General features: G+C 44.6%; 1 protein-coding gene across 1 annotated transcript in view; it reads right to left on the bottom strand.

The window, feature by feature from the left end:
* Positions 1–25,172, bottom strand: part of LOC126462791 (dehydrogenase/reductase SDR family member 11-like) — a 154,647-nt gene that overhangs the window by 707 nt on the left and 128,768 nt on the right. Inside the window, exon 5 of the mRNA XM_050096099.1 lies at positions 11,073–11,219. Within this exon, the coding sequence (XP_049952056.1) occupies positions 11,073–11,219 (147 nt within the window). The remainder of the gene's footprint in view (positions 1–11,072; positions 11,220–25,172) is intronic.

The following is a 25,172-nucleotide window of genomic DNA, read 5'->3' as shown; positions in this document are numbered from 1 at the left end:
CAATGCTGGATGCAGTGCTAACATAATCTGCATGCTGGAATTCACAATGGGGATCCAACAACGTTACGAATAATATGAAAGATGGCAATGGTTAAAGGCAATAAACAAAAAGAAACCCTCAGAGAAAATTTGTTTTGGTAAATGGAACGAAAAGATTAGATCAGGCCCGATTCCTGTACTGTAAGAACCGACCTAGCAGTACTCCTAAAGAAAGTAGAGGAGCATAGAATGGGCAATGGCCCCCGCTACATACGACTACAATATCCTAATAATGGTAGCAAATGTTAAGGAATTCAGCTGCTGGGAAATGGTAACACAGTTATGTTCATGATTTTTCCAATTAGCAACAATGTGACAAACTGATAATTGGACGAGGAAATTACTGAAAGCGTTTCGATGTTGCGAAGAAACCTAAATCACTTAATAAAGTCTTTCTGTCGAGACTCTACACCAGTTAGGCTCCTATCGGAGTAAGCTGATGAAATACAGTCCTTCTTAGAAATCCTTATACGATCGCTCGCCAAATGAAAGCCCGTACCTAAAGACTGAAAAGTTGTACGGGTCACATCAGTGTTCAAGAAAGGAAACAGCAGTAACCTCCTGAAATACAGACCCATATTTCTGACAATAATTAGCAATGGGAATCTGGTACGTATACTGTATTCGAATACAATGGAATAGCTTGAAGAAAACGATTTATTGACAAGTAAGAAGGCTGATTCAGAAAATATCGCTAGTGTGCAACACAAGTAACTCCTTATTTTCGTGGAGTCATGACTTCACCGACGCGTTGCGGAAGTATCTTTTTATGTACATTCAGTCATCAAGTTTTTCATCCAGACGTAAAAAAAACTGTAGGCTAGCATCTACGTATGGGGAAACGATGGTCGTGAAAAGGAAAGAGTTATCTGAACTTGAATGGAAAGATGTAGTTGCTCATTTTTCCCATTTCCCACTCGAGACTGGAGCCGTCGAGAGATAGTCTGCGAGCGGTTCCATGAATTTCTGTCAATTGTAGAGCAGTCCTGTAGTTACAGAGATAATGTATGACTAAGCCCTTAATACCCATCGGTGCCACAAATTTTCTTTTCTTTTGCCATCAATCTTCTGCCTAGTTTGATGTGACCTTCAACAAATGACTCTGTTGGTCCTACATTTTCATCTCAGAGCAGCAATGGATGTACCCCAGTCTCTGTTTTCCTCTACAGTTTTTACTCTCTACAGCTGGGCCAACTCGTACCATGGAAGTCATACCCTGTTTACTTACCAGATGTTCTATCATTCTGTCCCTTTCTGTCAGTATCTTACATAAGGTCCTTTCCTCACTGATTCTGCAGAGAACCTTCTTATTTATTGCCTTATCAGTCCACGTAATTTTCAACATTGTTCTGTAGCACCATACCTCAAAGACTTCGAATCTCATCTGTTGTGGTTTACCAACAGCCCATGTCTCACTACCAAATGCTGTGCTCCAAAGGTACATTCTCATAAATTTCTTCCTCAAGTTGAGGCCTATGTTTGATACCAGCGGACTCCTCTTGGCCGGCATGCCATTTTCGCCAGAGCTAGTCTGCTTTTTACGTCCTCCTTGCTTCGTCCGCCATAGGTTATTTTGCTGCCTACGTAGCAGAAATCCTTAATTTCCTCTATTTAGTGATCCCCAGTATTAACGTTACATTTCTCGTACTTCTCATTTCCGCTATTTATTATTACTTTCGACTTTCTTCGATTTACTCTCAATCCACAATCTGTACATATTATACAGTTCATTCAGTTCAACACACCCTGCAATCCTTCAGTTTCACTGAGGATAGCAATTTCATCGGGGAATCTTATCACTGATGTTTCACGCTGAATTTTAATCTCACTTTTTAACTTTTCTTTTCTTATCCTCATTGCTTCTTCGATGTATAGATTCAACAGTAAGAATGAAAGGCGCAGATAGATTCTTACACCTTTTTTAATCCGAGCTTTTCGTTCTTGGCCTTCCAATCTTATTGTTCTTTCTTGGGGCTCGTACATATTGTACTCCACCCGAGTTTCCCTGCAGTTTATCCACATTTTTCTCTGAATTTCGAACATACTGCACCATTTTACATTGACGAACGCTTTTTTGAGTTTGGAAAATCCTATGAGCGTGTCTTGCTTTTTCTTGAGTGTTGTTTCCATCAACCGCAACGACAGAACTGCCTCTGTGATGCGTTTACCTTTCCTAAAGCCATACTGATAGTCGTCTAACACATCAATTTTCTTTTCCTTCTCCTGCAAATTATTCTTGTCACCGACTTGGATGCATGGGCTGTTAAGCTGATTGTGTGTAATTCTTGCACTTCTCAGTTCTTGCTATCTTCGGAATTCTGTGGATAATGTTATTCCGTCAGTCTGATGATATGTCGCCAGTCTCATATATTCTACACACCAACGTGAGTAGTCGTTTTGTTACCACTTCCCCCAGTGATTTTAGAAACTCCGACGGAATGTTACCTATGCCTCCTACCTGATTTGATATTAAGTCTTTCCAAGTTCTTTTAAATTCTGATTCTAATACTTGGTGCCCTATTTCTTCCCGGTCGACTGTTTCTTCCTCTCACATCATCAGACAAGTATTTCCCCTCGTAGAGGCCTTCAGTGTACACTTTCCACCTACCCGCTGCGTCCTATGCATTTAGGAATTACCTAAGAACTCTAAATGTTACCACCCTTGCTTTTAATTTCACAGAACGTTATTTTGACTTTCCTATATGCTGAGTCTGTCCTCGTACCTACGGTTTTCCTTCCAGCTTCTGTTCTTGCCCTCTTTAGAGATGGCCATTCCGCTTCAGTTGTACTGCCTACTGTGTTGTTCTTCATCGCAGTGCCTATACCCTTCAGAACTTCAAACGTATCTCTTCATTTCTTAGTAATTTCGTTATCATACTTCCTTGCTTACTGATTTTGCCTGACTAATCTCTTAAGCTTCAGCCTAATCTTTATCATAATTAAATTGTGACCTGAGTCACTGTCTGCTCCTGGGTGCGCCTTACAATCGAATATCTGATTTCAGAATCTCTGCCTGACCATAACGTAATCTAATTTAGACGTTCCATTATCTCCCGGCCGTTTCCAAGTATACCTCCTCCTCTTGTGATACATTCGCTATTACTAGCTGGTATTAACTGGAGAACTCGGTTAGTCGTTCTGCTCTCTCGGCTCCACTAGCAAGCCCTTATTCTCCCGGAATCCTACCCCTACAGCAGCATTCCAGTCCCGCATGACTATTAGATTTTAATCTCCCTAGATACCCGTTTAATATTCTCATATAATTTCTCTGTGTCTTCATCTTCGACTTGTGACGTTGACATGTATACCTGAACTATTGTTATCTGTGTTGGTTTGCTGTCGATTCTGATGAGAACAACCCTGTCATTGAGCTGTTCACAGTAACCCACTCTCTGCACTACCTTCCTATTCATAACGGATTGTACTTCCGTTATATTATTTTCCGCATGTGTTGTTGTTAGCTAATATTCGTCTGACGGGAAATCCTTGTCTTCCTTCCATTTCACTTCACTGATCCCCATTATATCTAGATTGAGCCTTAGCATTTCTCTTTTGAGAATTTCTAGCTTGCTTACCACGTTCACTCATCTGATATTCCAAGCTTCGTCTCGTAGGACGCTATCCTTTCGTTGGTTATTCAGTCTTTTCCTCACGGTCGCCTCCACCTTGGCATTCGCTCCCGGAGATCTTAATGGGTGACTATTTCGGAATCTTTTCCTACTGGAGAGATCATCGTCATACTTTCTCAATTACAGGCCACATATGTTGTGGATATAAAGTGGTTTCCATTGAGAAGCTCCGTTTCAATTGTCCTCCCCTCCCGAAAGAGGATATTGTCACAAGAGGTCAATCAGATGCTTACAGAAGGCCGTCCTCGTCACTATACGTTTCTGGTCCCTAAGGGGCAAGGAAAGGGTTACAGGCCAGTAGTCGATTGCAGTGCAGTTAATGAAAAGGTGATTCTGGAATCTGTGTCGCTTCTAGACTTGCACAATTTTTCTGTGGCTTGTTAGTTCACGGTACTCGTTCTTAACCAAGCGTATTACCAGATACCGTTGACCGAGGATTCTAAGCATGTTACTGCATTTTGCATCGATTGGAATCTGAATGAGTTCAGTCGGGTTCCATTTGGCTTCTCTATCAGGGCCGCTGAGCTGCCTCGGTTGTTGGACCATGTTCTGGGCAACCTTAAGTTCAACTGTGTCTATAGCTAGGCCTACCTTAATTATGATCTTGTGTATAGCCGTTCATTTGACAAACATTTATGTCATCTCGAAGCAGTATTGTTACAGCTTTGGGTAGCCGGATTAATCTTTACGACATCTAAGGTTACACTGGCTAGGCGACAAAGTTCTTTCTTGGGTGATCTCGTGTCGAGCGATCGGTTTAGAATTGATAAGGACTGTACCTCGCCCTTACGACGCTTTCTTCCCCCCAAGGAATAAGAAAAGGTAACTATATTTATCGGCATGGACAGTTATTTTAGGAACTTCGTTCCTAATTTTGCTCAGCTCTCTGCTTCTCTTAATAATTTTCGTAAAAAGGGAATCTCTTTTGTTTGGGGGAGGGCCAACAAGCTGCTTTTGAGGCTATTAAAACTACCGTGATTAGTCTTGCAATCTTGATCACACCGGACTTTGAGAAAGGCTTCGTTGTTCAGACTGACGCGTCTAAAGATGGCATCACAGGCGCGCTCTTGCAGGAATGTTTCGGGGAAAGGCGTCCCATCGCTTAAACCTTGAGTCTAACTGGCTCTGAGTTAAAGTATTCCGTTTGCCAGTGTGAGGCCTTTGCCGTTCTCTTCTACCCCGAGACATTTAAATTTTATCGTGAGAACAGGGAGTTTGGTTTGGAGGGGGACAACCCAGTCTTAAGCTGGGCCTTAGCGCGACCTAGAAAGACGGTAGGATCGTCAGATGGACGGTACTGATATCGTCATTCCGCTTCAGAGTTCGGCGGATTAAGGGGTCTGCCGGCCGTGGTGGCCGTGGGGTTCTAGGTGCTTCAGTCCGGAACTGCTACGGTCGCAGTTTCGAATCCTGCCATGGGCATGGATGTTTGTGATGTTCTTAGGTTAGTTAGGCTTAAGTAGTTCTAAGTTCTAGGGGACTGATGACCTAAGATGTTAAGTCCCATAGTGCTCAGAGCCATTTGAACCATTTTTGATTGAGGGGTCTGACAATCAGGTGGCCGACGCACTTAGTCATAAGCATAAAAAGTTCTCGGTTTACTTGCCGCGTCAAATTTGGAAAAAATCCCGAGCTTTCGATGACTACCTCTGTCATCTTCGTCAGGGGCAAAACTGACTGTCGTGGCCTGTTTTTTTCTTTATTTTCTTTGGCCACAGAGAAACACAAATATACAATGAAGACAATTGGAGAAAAAAGATGGTGGACATGTAAACGGAGACAAAAACTTTTTAAAATACAAGGTGCCATTCACAGGCGTAGAGTCCAAGATAAAATTGTTCAGACACTTGGACACAGACAGAAACAAAAATTGCCACACATGAACGTAGGTGCACAAAACGAATAACACTGAACCACTTAAGCACAAAACTACGGCACACACAGAACACGAGGTGTTGATCTCCGGCGCGTGAATGTTCACTAACCGTGTACGAGTCCGGGGACCTGCCAAGAGAGGAGGAGGGGGGGTGGGAGAGGGAGAGGGGAGAGCAGATGCCTTGCGCAGAGGTGACAGGGGGAAGGGAGGAAGGGGGAGGGGAAGCCCAGGGAAGAGGGGGGAGGGACGGGACGGGGGAAAAGGAAAAGGAAGGGAGGGAGGGTGCCTAAAGGAAAGGACACAGGAAGTGGCGGGGGAGGATGAAAGTTGAGTCGTGGACCGGTGAGGCTTCCGCTTTTATAAGCAATGGACGGCTTATCATTGGCTGGATGAAAACAGCGCGTGCGGAGTTGGCGGCCTCTATGTCCATAGATTTTGTATGCACGCTTTATCCAGCGTTGCTTGCAGCGCCATCCATCGCAAGAGGCGGAGAACTGTGAGGAATGCATGAAGTCGCTCTCTGCGCTCTTTATCAACTGCGCGCTTCCATGCATTGTTGAGTGCACAAGCGGAGTCTCTGTTGAAATTATTTTCACAAAGTCTAATTTCAACTGCTTTCCTGATGGCAAAGTTCCAATACTTTGAAGCGTGAGCAAGTATTCTTGTTTCATCGAATAAAATCTTGTGTTTATTTAACAAGCTGTGCTCAGCCTCCGCTGATTTTTCAATATACCTGTATTTCAGGTGACTCTGATGTTCCACACAGCGATCGGCAACAATTCTTATAGACTGGCCCACATAATTTTTCCCACACTCGCAAGGAATTCTGTAACTTCCTGGTACTCTCAGGCCGGGTCGCAACATTTCTTTAAACCTCCTGGGTGGCCGGAAGACTGGGCTGATTCCCTGCCGGCTCCGGACTCTACAGAAAAAAATGGTTCAAATGGCTCTGAGCACTATGGGACTCAACTGCTGAGGTCACAAGTCCCCTAGAACTTAGAACTACTTAAACCTAACCAACCCAAGGACATCACACACAGCCATGGCCGAAGCAGGATTCGAACCTGCGACAGTAGCGGTCTCGCGGTTCCAGACTGTAGCGCCTAGAACCGCTCGGCCACTCCGATCGGCGACTCTGCTGATCTTGCTGGTCATTGCACCACAGAATGGTAGCCGCGCGATGTGTTGGTCCTCTTCATCTGTTCGAACAGCGTCATTCCTTGGTTTCTTCGCCAGAGTAGATCTGATATCATGATCAGAGTATCCATTTTTTTTTAATACCGTCGTCCGAAATAGCCCTTGCTCTGTGTACCAAGGTATTCAGCATAGCTCTCTTCTGAGTTTGGTGGTGAAAACTATGTGGGTTTGCTTGTAGATATAAATCTGTACGCGTCGGTTTTCTGTACACAGAATTTCCAAGACGTCCATCTGATTTTCGCTCCACCAGCACATCTAAGAAGAGTAACTTTCCATCCATCTCCACCTCCACTGTAAATCTTATGTTCTGGTGTATACCATTCAAATGATAAACAAACTGCTGCAGTGCCTCAGTGCCACGTGGCCAGAATAAAAATGTATCGTCAACATATCTGAAGAAACAGGATGGGCGTAAGGGAGGACTGTTCAACGCTCGTTCTTCGAAATCTTCCATGAAGAAGTTAGCTATGGCTGGTGACAGTAGCGAACCAAAGGCTGTTCCGTCAAATGTCTGAGGAAGGCGCTGAGGGAGTAGGACGGTGCCACTCCTCGTCCGTGACTCCTGATTTGGTGTCTTGGCCGAGGTAACGGAGTTTTTCACCTACTTTAAGTCTAAACAAGGCCAAAATCTGCTTTTGGGACTCATAAGAGAATGCCTGTTTTCGGGGAACAGGTACTCGGTTATCTGTTGAAACAGGGCGTAGTAAGTTGGGAGGTCGGGAGATCCATTGATGTTAGAATTTGTTTGACTATGGAGCTTGTTCCTTCCATTTTTTGTCACTTTCATGTTTCCTTGCTTGGGGGACATTTGGAGCTTGACAAGACCATCGTTAAGGTGCGGCAACATGTAGATGAGAGTCATTATATAAGAATATCCTCCGACTAGTGGGGGAGTGCGAGCTGTGTAAGATGGGAAAACGCAAACGCAACTCACGCAAGGAACTTTTGCAGTCCAATCAAGAGCAACAACCTGTGGATAAATGGTTTATGGATTACGCGGGGCCTCTTCCACAGTGGGAATCGTTATGCACTGGTTGTAGTAGGTGCCTTTTTTCCGTTTTGTTCGGCTTGTCCCGTTTCGTTTGGTTTGTCGCTAGTAGTGGGGTTACTGTGCACGTTATGATCCACCATCTAAGAGATCTTTCCCATATTCGGGCCGCAAAACTACCTTGTGAGTAACAAGGCAGCGACCTCTGTGTCGAAGGTTTTAAACGTTTTTGCTTTAGTTACGCCATGAAGCATTTCACTACTACCCCCTATTACCCTCAGCCATTTTTCGTCGAAAGGGTGAACAGAAACCTCAAGGCCACTCTCATCAACTAGCATGCCAGGTCTCTGACCAAGTGGGACGGATCTCTCCCTTGGATTAATTCCGCTTTAAATTCATAGTACGAAGCGCTGAAGGCAACCGCCGTCACCTCAATGTTTGCCTACCCCCTGTATTTCCCTCTAGGCAACTTGTGGATGTTGTGCTCTTGTTATCTTTTGCCTCAGAATGTAGCTTCCGAGAGCATACACGGAATTAAAATAAGGCTAGGAGAAATATAGAACTTGCTCACCGCTGCCAAAGGGAGATAGCCGTTTCGTGCTAAAGCTGGGGACAGAGTTTTTGTCCCTAACTTCAGAGCCGGTTGCGACAGGGATGCGGGTATATCTAGGAAGCACACTCGGTATTTTGTGTGGCCTTGTCGAATTCTTAGGATCCTGAGTTCAGTTAACGTTTTGATCTACAGTCTTGCCACAGGTAAAACCTTGAGGGTGCACGTCAGCCAGATCAAGGAAGCGAGGTAGGGCTCCTTGTCCTCCCTTACGCGCCATGTTATTGGAATAAAAAGGGGGAGGGGTTTCTGGGTTTAGTTGAGGGTGTCGGATCGTATCGATTAAGGTCTCAACATCCAATCTCTGGTTCATTTTCCCTCTGGTCGCGGGGCGGCGCTCTTGCGCTGCCTCTTCCAGTTTAAAAGATTTGCGAGGCAAGGGAGTGCGGAACGGACAGTCACCAGGAGCGAGGAGGATGGAAGTCGGCTGGAGAAAACGTGTGTTGTCACGCGACGGTGGTCTCTGTGTTGACCGATTCGCTCTGAGGGAACCGTAGAAGTGGGAACGATTTTGAATATCATTAGCTGATTCCGGAGCGCTGAAAGGGCACCTCTTTAGTGTTGTCGAGCCGTGTTGCGTGATCAAGTTTGGCGACGTTAGCAGTCTCTGTTGTTACTGCCCTGTCGTATGTGTTTCTTCCCTGATTTGTGAATTTTGGTTTTCATGGAAACTTGATTCCGCTGATAGTGTGGTCTCTCTCGCTTATAGAAACTGTTTGAGCCTGTCCACCTCGGTGTTCGGTGAGCGCCCTGAGTTGTTTTTCTGAAAAGTAACTTAGTTGTGATTCCCGGGTGTGTCGATTGTGATGAGAGTTTTTTACTGTTTGCTTGTAAGATACCTCCGGTAGCGGATTTATTTTCGCCATGGCGAACGTTTACCATTTATAGTGCTTCTCCTTGCCAAATGATCATTAACATTATCACTCCTACCGTCTGTGCAAGCGGGGGAATGTGACGGTGGTCGCGGATGCTACTGGTGCTGTCATGAACATAGATGATTGACGTGGTTTTTAAATTATGTTTTAGATTCTGACCTGGCCAGATCTATTAGTATACTGGGCGTGCTACCGGAAGGTTGTGAAATTTTCTATGTTTGCTCCATTGCTTGCTGTAAGGCGAGATTTCTTACCTGGTTCTTGGCGGTTGATTGGATATGCTGGCCATCTTGTACTAGTATCTGACCGTAATATTATTAATGGACCAGAATTTCAACCCACTAGGGAAGGACGAAATTTTTATTTAAGATCTACTTGAACTATTTTTGTAGCCTGGTTATATTGATATACTTATCGTTGGCCCTCGTCAGTATTTAAATTGTATTGTTGCAGAAATTCTTAATTTATTCTGTTAATTGCCGTTAGCCAGCTGTTGTTGTAAATTATTGTGGATTGCTTGTTCAGGCAGTTATTTGCTGAAAGTGTGTTTTCGTAATAATTGACCGGTTAGTGTTTCTAGCCACCTTCTTGACGCATAAAGGTTACTTTAGGAGCGCCACGCTGTTGCATGATGGTTCAGCTACTGTTGCTGCAGTCTATGAATACAACTGGCCCTGCCTATGAGCTCACGGGCCGGCATTTAGCATTCGATCTTGCCGTTACCTTTTGTGAAGCATTTGGCATTCGCTCTTGCCGTTACCTTTTGTAAAGCTGCTCTACGGCACGGCGGCTGCTACTTAAGTCAAGTCTTGTCTTCACTGGTTTGCGTGTGCCTAAATCATTTGAGAGTTCGCGTATTTTTTGTCTTTGGGCTTGAATCCCTTGTGGTGACGTTTCCTCTCTGTATCAAGTTTTTCTATGTCAGCCGGACCGTTTGCTGCCCCTTGTATTTGCTTACATTTCTCAGCTCTCACAAAGGACCGTGTTAAATCTCGGGTCTGTAATTTAAAACCATTGTGTTAGCTTGGGATATCTAAGAAGTCATATTTGTTCAAACATATTGCTATTCTTTTTAAATTGGTTAAGCCATTGTGCTCCTTTGAATTTAAAGCATTGCGCTGTTGATTTAAGAACTACTGATTTCTGAAAGATTATTCAATTGTGTTTTACTACGGTTGGTTTTCTTAACTGTTTAATAAATGTGAAACTTTTGGCAAATAATGAATGATTTCATAATCTGAGGCCTAGTCCTTCCATGAATTTCTGTAAACCTGGCTGGCTGGAGTTCAAAAATGTTTTGAAAAGTTGCGACACAGGAGAATTCTGAAGATTTACTCGGTAGATCGGATTACAAACGAGAAAGTACTGCAACTTTTCAGTGAAAAAAAGAATTTTATGGCACAATTTGATTAAAGGAAGAGGTCAGTTGATATACTTCCTGAGGCACCAAGGGATCGTCAGGAGCTATCCAAAGACGAAGAGGGCTGAAAAACGCTGAAAAAAAACAACTACAACTACTACAAATTTTTATTAAAAATGAAATTCCTCCAGCTGTACTGAAGATTTATATTTACTTCGCTACTAGTTTCGACGTTGCGTCAACGCCATTTTCAGGCCCGTACACTCTGATGAAATCACTTGATCGTAGCTCAGTCTAGAAGTCCGCGGTGAGACCAACACGTGCTACTAGTTACTGCCCGCCATCCATGTGGAGCACGTGTTGGTCTCACCGCGAACTCCTGGACTGAGTCACACACAATCTAATTTTTAATAAAAATTATCCCATTTGTGTCCCACCTTCATCCAGTTTAAATATGAATGTACGAAGACTACTACAACTCGTTGGTTGCTAACTCACCTGAACACGTGGGTGCTGGGATAGCATATACACCACGGCAGCTGCCACGTCCTCTGGTTGCATGTGCGGCATCGCCATGGCTACTTCTTTCGAAAATTTCGTCTGATAGTCCCAAATTTCCGTCATTACTGCTCCCGGAGATATTTGCTGAAAAACACAAGAATTTCCAGAGGGCCTTAAATGGTATAGTATGAGGCACGTCCAATGATTCCCCGCGCTTTAAATCTGTTGCACAGGGAACCTTATATATTCACAAATAATTACAGCCACCCACTGCTTGGTTGTCACCCGCTCTCGAACTGATGACAGCGTAGAGGTCAACATTAAGAATGTTAAACATCCAAAGACCACTTTACATGCAGGAGAAGACGCCTTTGGGAGAAACGGTATCAAGTATGGAAATCCATTAAATGATGATATTGAACAAATAAAGTTGTTACCATCACCCCAAAAAATGAAGTTACGTAATCAACCTTTGGTACGTTTGTTTTTAGATACGTGTTTCTGGTTCTGTCGCGCAGTGAAATCCCCGGGTCCAATGAAATCCCTGGGTCTGCAAAGCCAGTCTCCAGGCTGAACAGCGAGCAGGCGTGCATCCACTCTGTCTGCCCTGTGACGTCACAAGGAGCAGCCTCAGTCTGTTTCACAAAGTTGTAACGATACTTCTGCAGCCCTCCTATCAAATCAGTGGCGACCCTGTGTGCAGTCACACAAGTGCAATGTTCATTTTCCACTAAATTCCACTTCATACACATGAGTCGCTCGTGTCGTGACCGGCCTATCATACCACCGAGGTAAGTGAAAGTACTGCTCTGGGAATATAAAGGGCGGTGTTCACACTCCCCCATGGCACCCTGAGATGCCTTGGCCTCACCCTCGACCGTCACCTCACCTGGATCCCTCACCTCCAGACCATCAAGCAGAAAGCCCATTCCCACCTCCACCTTCTGAAACTCCTGTCTGGCTGGACATGGGGATTGCATCCTTCCACCATCCTCCACACCTACAAATCCCTCATCCGTCCTATCCTCTGTTATGCCAGCGTTGCCTGAATCTCCACACTCACCCGCTTTTACACAGTCCTCCAAATCCTTGAAGGCCATGTGCTCCACCTTGCCTTCCGTATCCACCTTCCTTCCCCCACACGGGTCCTGTATGAACTCATCCCCTTCCCCCACATCCTCCTGTTCCTCCAACATCTCCGCATCCTTTACATTGTCCACAGGCTTGATCACTCCCACCCTCTGGTTTCCTCCTTCCTCTCCACCCCCCACCTGTTGCTGTGCCTCTATCGCTGTATACCTCCCTCTCTCCACCTCCACACCCTCCATCTCCTTCATCATGGCAATTTACAGAGCCTCCCCCTCCTGAATGACTGGATGATGAACTTCGCCTTGACATATACCCTTCTTTCCAACTATAACCTGGCCTTGTTCTCCCCCTCGCCAGGGCCCCCTTTCTCCTCTCCCCCCCTTCTCCTAGAGCAGATTTTTCTCCTTCCCTCCTGAGATCCTGCACCCCATCCTTGCCTTGTTCCCTCCCACATACCTCCCTACCTTACCCTCTTCGGCACGCCCCCCCCCCCCACCCATCTACCCACTCTTTTCCCCTCCCTCCCTTCTTCCATTCTCCCTCATCTCCTTGCGCCTGGCAGATCCTTCATTTTGATCATCGTCAGTGTGCCACATCAGTGCTGTGTTTCATGCTGTTTCTCCTGTTCATTGAAAGGTGTGATTTTAATTCTGTTTTGGCCTTGTACCTAGTGTTACTGTCAGCTTATATAATGTGCTATGCCATTCGTCGATACGTTTATGCTCCGGTCATACTGTGCCTTGTGTTCTTTAATTGTCCCAGTGTATGGTTTTTTTGTGTGCGTTACTTTTTTACGGTTTTTTTATCTCCATTTTACAGTCGCCCCTATTTTGTCTATTGTCTTCCATGATGTTCCCCCTTTTTTATATCTATGTTCACCATGTATTCTCCTTTGTTATTTTAAAATGTCTTCTATTGTTTGTTCTATGTCTGTCCGCTGAACTGCAATGCATATGCTGCTGCCAGCTTGCCCCGATGGGGAATTGAAATACAATAAAGGAAAAAACCTCGCCCGTGGCGTGACCTTAACAGTGCAGACGGTGGTCCCCGTCGATGCTTTACCATGGTCGTCATATTTCTTGTATCCGATATTTTCTCACTTCATGGCCACTGCATGATCAGGTTGTTATTTCGTAGTACTGTAGTTTATCATCAGAAAGAAGAATGAGGAAAAAGTTATTGAATTTGTGTGCCACTATCATGTTTTGTATGATATCTCCAATCCCAAATACATGGACAAACAGCTCAACAATGCACTCTGGAAAAAATAGAATCAGAAATAAAAACAGCTAAGTACTTACGCGTCGCCTGCCGCTGTGGCCGAGCGGTTCTAGGCGCTTCAGTCCAGCACCACGCTGCTGCTACAGTCGCAGGTTCGAATCCTGCCTCGGGCATGGATGTGTGTGATGTCCTTAAGTTAGTTAGGTTTAAGTAGTTCTAAGTCTAGGGTACTGATGGCCTCAGATGATAAGTCCTATAGTGCTCAGAGCCATTTGAACCATTTTGAACTTACGCATCTATTTCTGATTTTACTTGAATAAATACAACCGGTTAGGTAAAATTTTATTCGTTCAGACTGTTTGCTATAGTTGTAACATCTTCTTTCCATATGCCCTGACATCAGTTGGCACTCTCTACAAGAGGCAAGTTATGGAGACAGTCTTTGTGTAATTAAAGAATTGTGTTCCAGTGTTCTAAGGAGTCTGAACAGAAAATTGTTTCTCGTCCAAAGCTACTATGAAGTTAGGAAAAATACCACCCTTACCGATCTTCTACTACATTTGTTGTATCGGACTGGGCATCAATCTGTCCTTTACCAGGATACAGGTTGGCTGGCAGCTTTTCTAGGAGCTCTTTGCGGTGTGGGGGAGTAGCCATGTATGTGAAAAACGGTATCCCATTTGAGTCAATTGATGTTTCAAAGTACTGCACTGAAAAGGTGTTTGAATGTTGTGCAGGTGTGGTTAAATTTAGTGGAGCTAAACTTCTTACTGTTGTTATTTATAGATCCCCAGACTCCGATTTCACAACATTTTTGATAAAGCTAGAGGAGGTTCTTGGTTCACTTTATAGAAAATACAAAAAGTTAGTTATTTGTGGTGACTTCAATATTAATTGTGTAAGTGATTGTGCAAGGAAAAGGATGCTGGTAGACCTCCTTAATTCATATAATCTTATGCAAACCGTATTCTTTCCAACGAGAGTGCAAGGGAACAGTAGAACAACCATAGACAATATTTTTGTTCATTCGTCATTATTAGAAGGGCATTCTGTTAGCAAAAAGGTGAATGGCCTTTCAGATCATGATGCACAAATTTTAAGTCTAAAAGATTTTTGTGCTTCAACACATGTTAAATATAGTTACCAACTTTTTAGGAAAGCTGATCCAGTTGCTGTATAGACTTTTGTAAACCTTATCAAGGAACAACAGTAGCAAGATGTTTATAGTGCTGATACAGTAGACGATAAATATAATGCCTTCCTCAAAACTTTTCTCGTGCTCTTTGAAAGTTGCTTTCCGTTAGAATGTTCAAAACAGGGTACTAGCACAAACAGGCAGCCTGGGTGGCTGACTAAAGGGATAAGAATATCTTGTAGAACAAAGTGGCAATTATATCAAAACGTTAGAAACAGTCAAAATCTAAATGCAGCAGCCCATTACAAACAGTATTGTAAGGTGCTTAAAAAAGTTATTAGGAAGGCAAAAAGTATGTGGTATGCAGATAGAATAGCTAAGTCTCAGGATAAAATTAAAACCATATGGTCAGTCGTAAAGGAAGTGGCTGGTCTGCAGAGACAGGTCGAGAATATAGAAACAGTGCGTAGTGGGGATGTCCGTGTTACTGATAAGTCGCTTATATGTACAGTACTTAATAATCACTTTCTGAATATAGCAGGTGAACTAAATAGAAACCTAGTCCCAACAGGGAGTCATATAGCGCTCTTAGAAAAAAGTGTTCCGAGACTTTTACCTGAAATGCTCCTCCTTGATACTGACAAGAGGGAGATTGAGTTAATAATTAAATCACTAAAGACCAAGAACTCTCATGGATATGACGGGGTATCTAGCAGAATACTGAAGTATTGTTCCACATATGTTAGCTCAGTACTTAGTCATATCTGTAACTTTTCCTTTAGGAGTGGTCGGTTTCCTGACCGATTAAAGTACTCGGTAGTGAAGCCACTTTATAAAAAGGGAGACAGGGATAATGTTGACAATTATAGACCTATTTCTATGCCATCGGTGTTTGCTAAAGTTATCGAGAGGGTTGTATATACAAGGTTACTGCAGCATTTAAATTCACATAATTTGCTGTCAAATGTACAGTTTGGTTTTAGAAATGGCTTAACAACTGAAAATGCTATAGTCTCTTTTCTCTGTGAGGTTTTGGACGGATTCAATAAAAGGTTGCGAACGTTAAGTGTTTTCTTTGATTTAACGAAGCTTTTGACTGTGTTGACCACAAAATATTACTGCAGAAGTTGGAACATTATGGAGTAAGGGGAGTAGCTTACAATTGGTTCGCCTCTTACTTTAAGAACAGAAAGCAGAAGGTAATCCTCCGCAATATTGAGAGTGGTAATGATGTTCAGTCCCAATGGGGCACTGTTAAATGGGGGGTTCCCCAAGGGTTGGTGCTGGGGCCACTGCTGTATCTTATTTTGTAAATGATATGCCTTCTAGTATTACAGGTGATTCAAAAATATTTCTGTTTGCTGATGACACCACCTTGGTAGTGAAGGATCTTGTGTGTAATATTGAAACATTATCAAATAATGTAGCTCATGATATAAGTTTGTGGCTTGTGGAAAATAATTTGATGCTAAATCACAGTAAGACTCAGTTTTTACAGTTTCTAACCCACAATTCAACAAGAACTGACATTGTCAGACAGAATGGGCATGTTATAAGCGAGACGGAACAGTTCAAGTTCCTAGGCGTACGGATAGATAGTAAGCAGTTGTGAAAAGCCCATGTTCAGGATCTTGTTCAGAAACTAAATGCCGCTTTATTTACCATTAGAACAGTATCTGAAATAAGTGACATTTCAACACGAAAAATAGTATACTTCGCATATTTTCATACGCTTATGTCATATGGTATTATTTTTTGGGGTAATTCTTCTGATTCAAAAAGGGTATTTTTGGCTCAAAAACGGGCTGTTCGAGCTATGTATGGTGTAAGTTCGAAAACCTCTTGTCGACCCCTATTCAATAGTCTGGGAATTTTGACATTGCCCTCACAGTATGTATTTTCTTTAATGTCGTTTGTTGTTAGCAATATTAGCTTATTCCCAAGAGTTAGCAGCTTTCACTCAGTTAATACTAGGCAGAAATCAAATCTGCATGTGGAATGCACTTCCTTGACTCTTGTGCAGAAAGGAGTGCAGTATTCTGCTACATCCATTTTCAGTAAGCTACCACAAGAACTCAAAAATCTTAGCAGTAGCCCAAACACTTTTAAGTCTAAACTGAAGAGTTTCCTCATGGCTCACTCCTTCTATTCTGTCGAGGAGCTCCTGGAAGAGCTAAAAAATTAAGCAAATTCCAGGGTTACATTCTTGATTTTCTTTATTTAAACTAACGACTTGTCGCCTGAATATGTTTCTTATATTTCATTTTATCTGTTTCTACAATCGTGTTATAATTTCATGTATTGACTCGTTCCATGGCCATGGAGACTTCTCCTAAATGTGGTCCAACGGAACAATAAATAAATAAATAAATAAACCGTATGTCTGTTACAACCTTGCAGGTTTCTCGTATAATCTTCTGAACCGTACTATGCCCCACACAATACGTAAAGGAAACCGTGTTTAGCGCATCTCCAGTGGCCAAATATGTGAAAAGGGTAGACGGTAGGGTCATAACGAACGAAGATTTCGTAGGTAGTATTAGAGGTAATGAATCAGTATCACGTGGAACAGAAGAAAACACCCAACACTATACAACAGAAGCGAATAATGATTAATGTTCATTTCATTTATTTACTTAACAATAAACTATCAAAGTGCTTCTTTTATACAGGGTGAAGAAAAAATGCCACACTTTGCAGTCGGCACGCGGTTCAAGACAAAAGTGTATCTAGCAAAACCTAGTCTCATCAGTAGGTTTAATAGAAATGCTGTAACTGAAACTTCCTGGCAGATTAAAACTGTGTGCCCGACCGAGACTCGAACTCGGGACCTTTGCCTTTCGCGGGCAAGTGCTCTACCATCTGAGCTACCGAAGCACGACTCACGCCCGGTACTCACAGCTTTACTTCTGCCAGTATCTCGTCTCCTACCTTCCAAACTTTACAGAAGCTCTTCTGCGAACCTTGCAGAACTAGCACTCCTGAAAGAATGGATATAGCGGAGACATGGCTTAGCCACAGCCTGGGGGATGTTTCCAGAATGAGATTTTCACTCTGCAGCGGAGTGTGCGCTGATATGAAACTTCCTGGCAGATTAAAACTGTGTGCCCGACCGAGACTCGAACTCGGGACCTTTGCCTTTCGCGGGCAAGTGCTCTACCATCTGAGCTACTGAAGCACGACTCACGCCCGGTACTCACAGCTTTACTTCTGCCAATATCTCGTCTCCTACCTTCCAAACTTTACAGAAGCTCTTCTGCGAACCTTGCAGAACTAGCACTCCTGAAAGAATGGATATAGCGGAGACATGGCTTAGCCACAGCCTGGGGGATGTTTCCAGAATGAGATTTTCACTCTGCAGCGGAGTGTGCGCTGATATGAAACTTCCTGGCAGATTAAAACTGTGTGCCCGACCGAGACTCGAACTCGGGACCTTTGCCTTTCGCGGGCAAGTGCTCTACCATCTGAGGTACTGAAGCACGACTCACGCCCGGTACTCACAGCTTTACTTCTGCCAGTATCTCGTCTCCTACCTTCCAAACTTTACAGAAGCTCTTCTGCGAACCTTGCAGAACTAGCACTCCTGAAGGAATGGATATAGCGGAGACATGGCTTAGCCACAGCCTGGGGGATGTTTCCAGAATGAGATTTTCACTCTGCAGCGGAGTGTGCGCTGATATGAAACTTCCTGGCAGATTAAAACTGTGTGCCCGACCGAGACTCGAACTCGGGACCTTTGCCTTTCGCGGGCAAGTGCTCTACCATCTGAGCTACCGAAGCACGTAAGTTCTGCAAGGTTTGCAGAAGAGCTTCTGTAAAGTTTGGAAGGTAGGAGACGAGATACTGGCAGAAGTAAAGCTGTGAGTACCGGGCGGGAGTCGTGCTTCGGTAGCTCAGATGGTAGAGCACTTGCCCGCGAAAGGCAAAGTTCCCGAGTTCGAGTCTCGGTCGGGCACACAGTTTTAATCTGCCAGGAAGTTTCATATCAGCGCACACTCCGCTGCAGAGTGAAAATCTCATTTTGGAATGCTGTAACTGTTTGCAGCGTGGCCAATAAGAAGTAGCAATGAACTCTGCACTGTACCGCTTGTGTCCCATTAGCTCAGTGACACGCATCAGTGCCGTGGGAAAAGGATATGCGGATCACCGACCGTTTCGCGCCTGCTATACAATTTTTTTCATTTAAAGTAGCCGATTACATCGAATTTACTCCTCCACATTACGGTATCTTGTGTATTTCTTTCTATTACTGTTACCTTTATTTAAAAATTAAGGTATAACAAGGATTTCTTACAGACTTAAGTGACCACCCAAGACACAAATACAGCCAACAGAAAATAAATGTCGACATAGTAAAATCGCCTGTATCCAATGAGGTACAACAAACACAAAAGATGGGCTACACTACGTTGCACATTATGCTACGCACAAAAATTCCATTCTATATGTTGGATGTCCAGGTTTATTTTCACACAGTCGGTACGACCACGTTTGAGAAACGTTCACTTTAAAGAAGATGTTCAAAGAGACCACGTTGCATTGGCAAACACTTCACCCCTAGGTGAAACATACTTTGCTGGGCCCTACGCATAACACCTGCATCCACCATTGCCGAAGCGTCATGTACGCGAGCTTTTAGGCCGCGTACATCGATACCTGGGGTACCATAAACTTGATTCCTTAAGTGTCCTGAACAGTAAAAATCTAGTGGATTAAGGCCCGGGAGGGCAGAATATTGGACCTCCACGACCAATACATTTTCTTGGAGGCGCACAAGTTCGTTCCAAAATGTGGAGTCGTACCATCATGATAAAAGCATAGCTGTCGCCGAACGCCATGTGGAACGTTTTCTAATGGATCAGGCGAAGTATTGGAAAGAGAAGTAAGCTACAGAGGCGCACTGAAGTTATTTGGCAAAAACCACGTTCACGGACGACGTGTGTGTTGTATTCCGACCAATAATGGCGGTTGTGAAGGTTGAAAATACTAACGTTATTTATAAAAATTTCGTTGTCATCCACTTGGTACAAAAGCCATTCACAATACTGTACTCCTGGAATGAGGTCTTCCAGATGCTGGTGCTGAGTTAACGTTAACGATGGTGATGCAGTTCTTCATAGTGTAACACTTCAACAACAAGTCTATGAGATATCTGGAACTGCCTGGCAATATCACAGGTTAAGAAATATCACAGGTAATTCACCAAGGTGACAAGTGAACGGTTTCAAGAATAGCGTCCTCTGTTTGTGGAGTGCATCAAGTCATTGGACGACCTTTGGCCATTAATTGTGGACGAAGATTACCGGCTTCCCGAAAGCGTTGCTCCAGACGATGAAAACTTCCTCATCGGAGTGGCCCCTTTGAAGGTACCACGCAGCATACGCACGACCAGCAGCAGCTTGGTTGTCGGATACATCCAGCACCAGAAACATATCGGCGTATTCATCTTTGTATACTACGTCGGGGAGCCGGCCTACATGTAGTTGAGAGGACCAGTTACGGTGGTACGCTGCGCGGTTAGTAGACACATCCATGAAGTCTAATAGATCCCATGTCTTGTGGTAGGCTATTGTCAGCTGCCAAAATGATGTCTCGCTTATAACCGGCGAGAAACAGGGAATGGACTTCTACGAAATGAAAAAGGAACCTGACAATGATTCGAGCGGTTGCTCCATGGTGGATGAGGGTTTGATACTCCAGCAGCTCACTCAATGGGCTACGACGGCTGGTACAGTTGTGGGAGGTGATGCACATTCCTCTGTACATTCCGATGTGCTGCCGATGTGAGTTGCCAGCTTCTCGTTTTCATACACGGGTTTTCAAAACGCCCCCTATCTGATTTTGCTACATAAAATTTTGTTTGAATCTGGATGAGGACTCGCATGCGACAAGTGCGGCAATCTGTATACCAACCAACAACAAGCAAACGGCGAGCCGTTCTCTTGACGTGATTACTGTCCTCCAGGTGGCCTTTCATTTTATAAGAAGAACCTCCAACTCATCGACAATAAATTGAATGCATTTTTCTGACATTCTGAAATATGCACAGAAATTTGTTCCATTGCACTTAAGTTCACTGCACAGAGTGCCAAATTCCCCTTCTGTTTCTCTGTTCTCCTCGTCTGATGAACCCAATTCCGTTTTTCCACTTATTTTTCCTCTTCTTCATCCCAAATCACAGCCATCAGCATGAGATCGTCGTCCGAGAACTTTGCCATCCCGGCCGTCATGCCACCCGCCGGAAGAGACACTGACCACTGTGAACAGGCGTCAGTGCGGAATCACGGCCGGTGCAACCACGGATCAGTCACAGCACTGTGGCACCACTGATGTATGTGAAGCATCCTTTACGCATACGACAGCATGCGCCAACTAACGGATTCTTTTATAGGATGCTTCCTCCTGGGCACATACCTCGGATTCTGTTGAGTGATAGAAAAGTAAATTCAAGCGTTATGTATATGCCCTTGGGCCAGGTACCGCTTGTATACCCAACAGAAGCGTCATCTTAGAGCCACTGTCGTACAGTACAGAGTCAAAGTACAAATATTACTCATTTCTTCCTGCTTAGACTAATCGAATAACTCGGTTGGTTCTTTTTGCACTTGACGTGGTCCACAGAAGGCTTGATGGGACTTACGGAGGCACCATTAGTTAATAGGCGTTTCCTCGCAGAACCCAGCAAAACTGGTTTTTTACTATATTTTCACCGTCAGCAGCGGATCAAAACCCAGGCGAGGATCCTAAGACATTATACGCAGAAAACGGAAAAATTTCTTACAATATATTCGTAACATTCGCATCTCGAACCACTTTGATAATTTTCTTGGTACCCTTATCCGATTATACACTCCTGGAAATTGAAATAAGAACACCGTGAATTCATTGTCCCAGGAAGGGGAAACTTTATTGACACATTCCTGGGGTCAGATACATCACATGATCACACTGACAGAACCACAGGCACATAGACACAGGCAACAGAGCATGCACAATGTCGGCACTAGTACAGTGTATATCCACCTTTCGCAGCAATGCAGGCTGCTATTCTCCCATGGAGACGATCGTAGAGATGCTGGATGTAGTCCTGTGGAACGGCTTGCCATGCCATTTCCACCTGGCGCCTCAGTTGGACCAGCGTTCGTGCTGGACGTGCAGACCGCGTGAGACGACGCTTCATCCAGTCCCAAACATGCTCAATGGGGGACAGATCCGGAGATCTTGCTGGTCAGGGTAGTTGACTTACATCTTCTAGAGCACGTTGGGTGGCACGGGATACATGCGGACGTGCATTGTCGTGTTGGAACAGCAAGTTCCCTTGCCGGTCTAGGAATGGTAAAACGATGGGTTCGATGACGGTTTGGATGTACCGTGCACTATTCGGTGTCCCCTCGACGATCACCAGTGGTGTACGGCCAGTGTAGGAGATCGCTCCCTACACCATGATGCCGGGTGTTGGCCCTGTGTGCCTCGGTCGTATGCAGTCCTGATTGTGGCGCTCACCTGCACGGCGCCAAACACGCATACGACCATCATTGGCAGCAAGGCAGAAGCGACTCTCATCGCTGAAGACGACACGTCTCCATTCGTCCCTCCATTCACGCCTGTCGCGACACCACTGGAGGCGGGCTGCACGATGTTGGGGCGTGAGCGGAAGACGGCCTAACGGTGTGCGGGACCGTAGCCCAGCTTCATGGAGACGGTTGCGAATGGTCCTCGCCGATACCCCAGGAGCAACAGTGTCCCTAATTTGCTGGGAAGTGGCGGTGCGGTCCCCTACGGCACTGCGTAGGATCCTACGGTCTTGGCGTGCATCCGTGCGTCGCTGCGGTCCGGTCCCAGGTCGACGGGCACGTGCACCTTCCGCCGACCACTGGCGACAACATCGATGTACTGTGGAGACCTCACGGCCCACGTGTTGAGCAATTCGGCGGTACGTCCACCCGGCCTCCCGCATGCCCACTATACGCCCTCGCTCAAAGTCCGTCAACTGCACATACGGTTCACGTCCACGCTGTCGCGGCATGCTACGAGTGTTAAAGACTGCGATGGAGCTACGTATGCCACGGCAAACTGGCTGACACTGACGGCGGCGGTGCACAAATGCTGCGCAGCTAGCGCCATTCGACGGCCAACACCGCGGTTCCTGGTGTGTCCGCTGTGCCGTGCGTGTGATCATTGCTTGCACAGCCCTCTCGCAGTGTCCGGAGCAAGTATGGTGGGTCTGACACACCGGTGTCAATGTGTTCTTTTTTCCATTTCCAGGAGTGTAAGTTACAGAGATTCAGAATGATCCTATTTGTACACATAAAATGCGCACTTACAAGGCCGGAGTGAGGCGCATACGTAGTTTCTAAAGTGACATGCCACGGAGAAATACGCTGTAAAGTTTCTCTGATATCATCTGGAGATTCTCTGTTGTGTACTGAGTACATGAAAAATTCTTTTGATTGTATAAAATTTGTAAGTATAAAAATAATTTTGCATTATCTCAGTTACACGTAAGTGAATTCTCTACTTTTTTCTGAACAATACATTTATTTTCAAATGAGTTACATCCCTCTATCTTTTCCAGCAGGAAAATGGATCCATCGGAGGACAAAAAATGCGAATATGTTTCTCTTTTAGAATTGCGTAGGCTTCTGCGGTCAGAGTTAGTCGACATAAAAGTTTTCTGAGTATGGTACCGCGTCATATTGTATAAAACCACTGCTGGAAGGGAAAAAAAAACCAACGTTTCGGTCTTCGTCTGGTCAGCAGTAGACCCAGAAGACCGGGGCGACAATATGATGCGATACCAGTCCCAGAAAACATTTATGTCCATGTTCGTCTTTATTTAAAAGGCTCTGACGGAAAAGTGAGGTACCAGTTCCCTCATTCTGCCTCCCTCAGCAATTTTCAAAAGAATTTAGGTTTGCGATAGTACTCGTGCTTTTGTACGTTGAGTGAGAAGAAGCTTACAGTAAGATATTCAAAAGAGTCCGCTACGGTCTCGGGTTCGAATCCTGCCTCGGGCATGGATGTGTGTGATGTCCTTAGGTTAGTTAGGTTTAAGTAGTTCTAAGTTCTAGGGGACGGATGACCACAGATGTTAAGTCCCATAGTGCTCAGAGTCATTTGAGCCATCAAAAGAGTCGTCCTGTCTACGTACATACACTATGTGATCAAAAGTATCCGAACACCCCCAAAAACATACGTTTTTCATATTAGGTGCATTGTGTTACCACTTACTGCGACCTCAGTAGATATTAGAAATCGTGAGAGAACAGAATGGGGCACTCCACGGAACTCACGATCTTCGAATATGGTCAGGTGACTGGGTGTTACTTGTGTCATACGTCTGTACGCGAGATTTCCACACTCCTAAACATCTCTGGGTCCACTGTTTCCGATGTGATAGTGGAGTGGAAACATGAAATGACACCTACAGCACAAAAGCGTAAACGCCGACCTCGTCTGTTGACTGACAGAGACCACCTACATTTGAAGAGTTTCGTAATAGGTAATAGGCAGACATCTGTCCAGATCATCACACAGGAATTCCAAATTGCATCAGGATCCACTGCAAGTACTATGACAGTTAGGCAGGAGGTGAGAAAACTCGGATTTCATGGTCGAGCGGCTGCTCATGTGCCACAAATCACACGGGTAAATGCCAAACGACGCCTCGCTTGGTGTAAGGAGTATAAACATTGGACGATTGTACAATGAAAAAACGTTGTGTGGAGTGACGAATTACGGTACACAATGTGGCGATCCGATTGTAGGGTGTGGGTATGGCGAATCCCCGGTCAACGTCATCTGCCAGCGTGTGTAGTGCCAACAGTAAAATTGGAGGCGGCGGTGTTATGGTGTGATCGTGTTTTTCATGGAGGGGGCTTGTACCCCTTGTTGTTTTACGTTGCACTATCACAGTACAGGCCTACACTGATGTTTTAAGCAACTTATTGCTTCCCACTGTTGAAGAGCAATTTTGGAGATGGTGATTGCATCTTTCAACACGATCACCCCTTCATAATGCACGGCCTGTGGCGAAGTGGTTACATGACAATAACATCCCTGTAATGGATTGGCCGTCACAGAGTCCTGACCTGGATCCTATAAAACACCTTTGGGATGTTTTGGAACGCCGACTTCGTACCAGGCCTCACCGACCGACATCGATACCTCTCCTCGGTGCAGCATTCCGTGAAGAATGGGCTGACATTCCCCAAGAAACCTTCCAGAACCTGACTGAACTTATATCTGCGAGAGTGGAAGCTGTAATCAAGGCTAAGGTTGGGCCAACACCATATTGAAATCCAGTACTACCGATGGAGGGCGTCTCGAACCTGTAAGTCACTTTCAGCCAGGTGTCCGGATACTTTTGATCACATAGCGTATTCATATTGCATTAGAGTATTAAGAGCATTGCACTCCACATGACTAATATTTCTGGAACCACATGGCTAGAACATTACAGCATATTAAAGTGCAGAACTATGTAGCCTTTGGAGTGCGAGGAAACGACGGCAGTGGTAATGAGAAATAAAAGTAATAAATACGGGGAAGTAGTAGAAAGTGTTTGTCATAGAAAGAGCAAGAGAAACAATGTCAGAGAGAGAGAGAGAGAGAGAGAGAGAGAGAGAGAGAGAGAGAGAAGGTGAGAGAAA

This window comes from Schistocerca serialis, chromosome 1, assembly GCF_023864345.2.
Source record: "Schistocerca serialis cubense isolate TAMUIC-IGC-003099 chromosome 1, iqSchSeri2.2, whole genome shotgun sequence".
NCBI lineage: Eukaryota > Metazoa > Arthropoda > Insecta > Orthoptera > Acrididae > Schistocerca > Schistocerca serialis.
The sequence above is the reverse complement of the archived record's forward strand: the minus strand, read 5'-3'. Positions and strand labels throughout refer to the sequence as shown.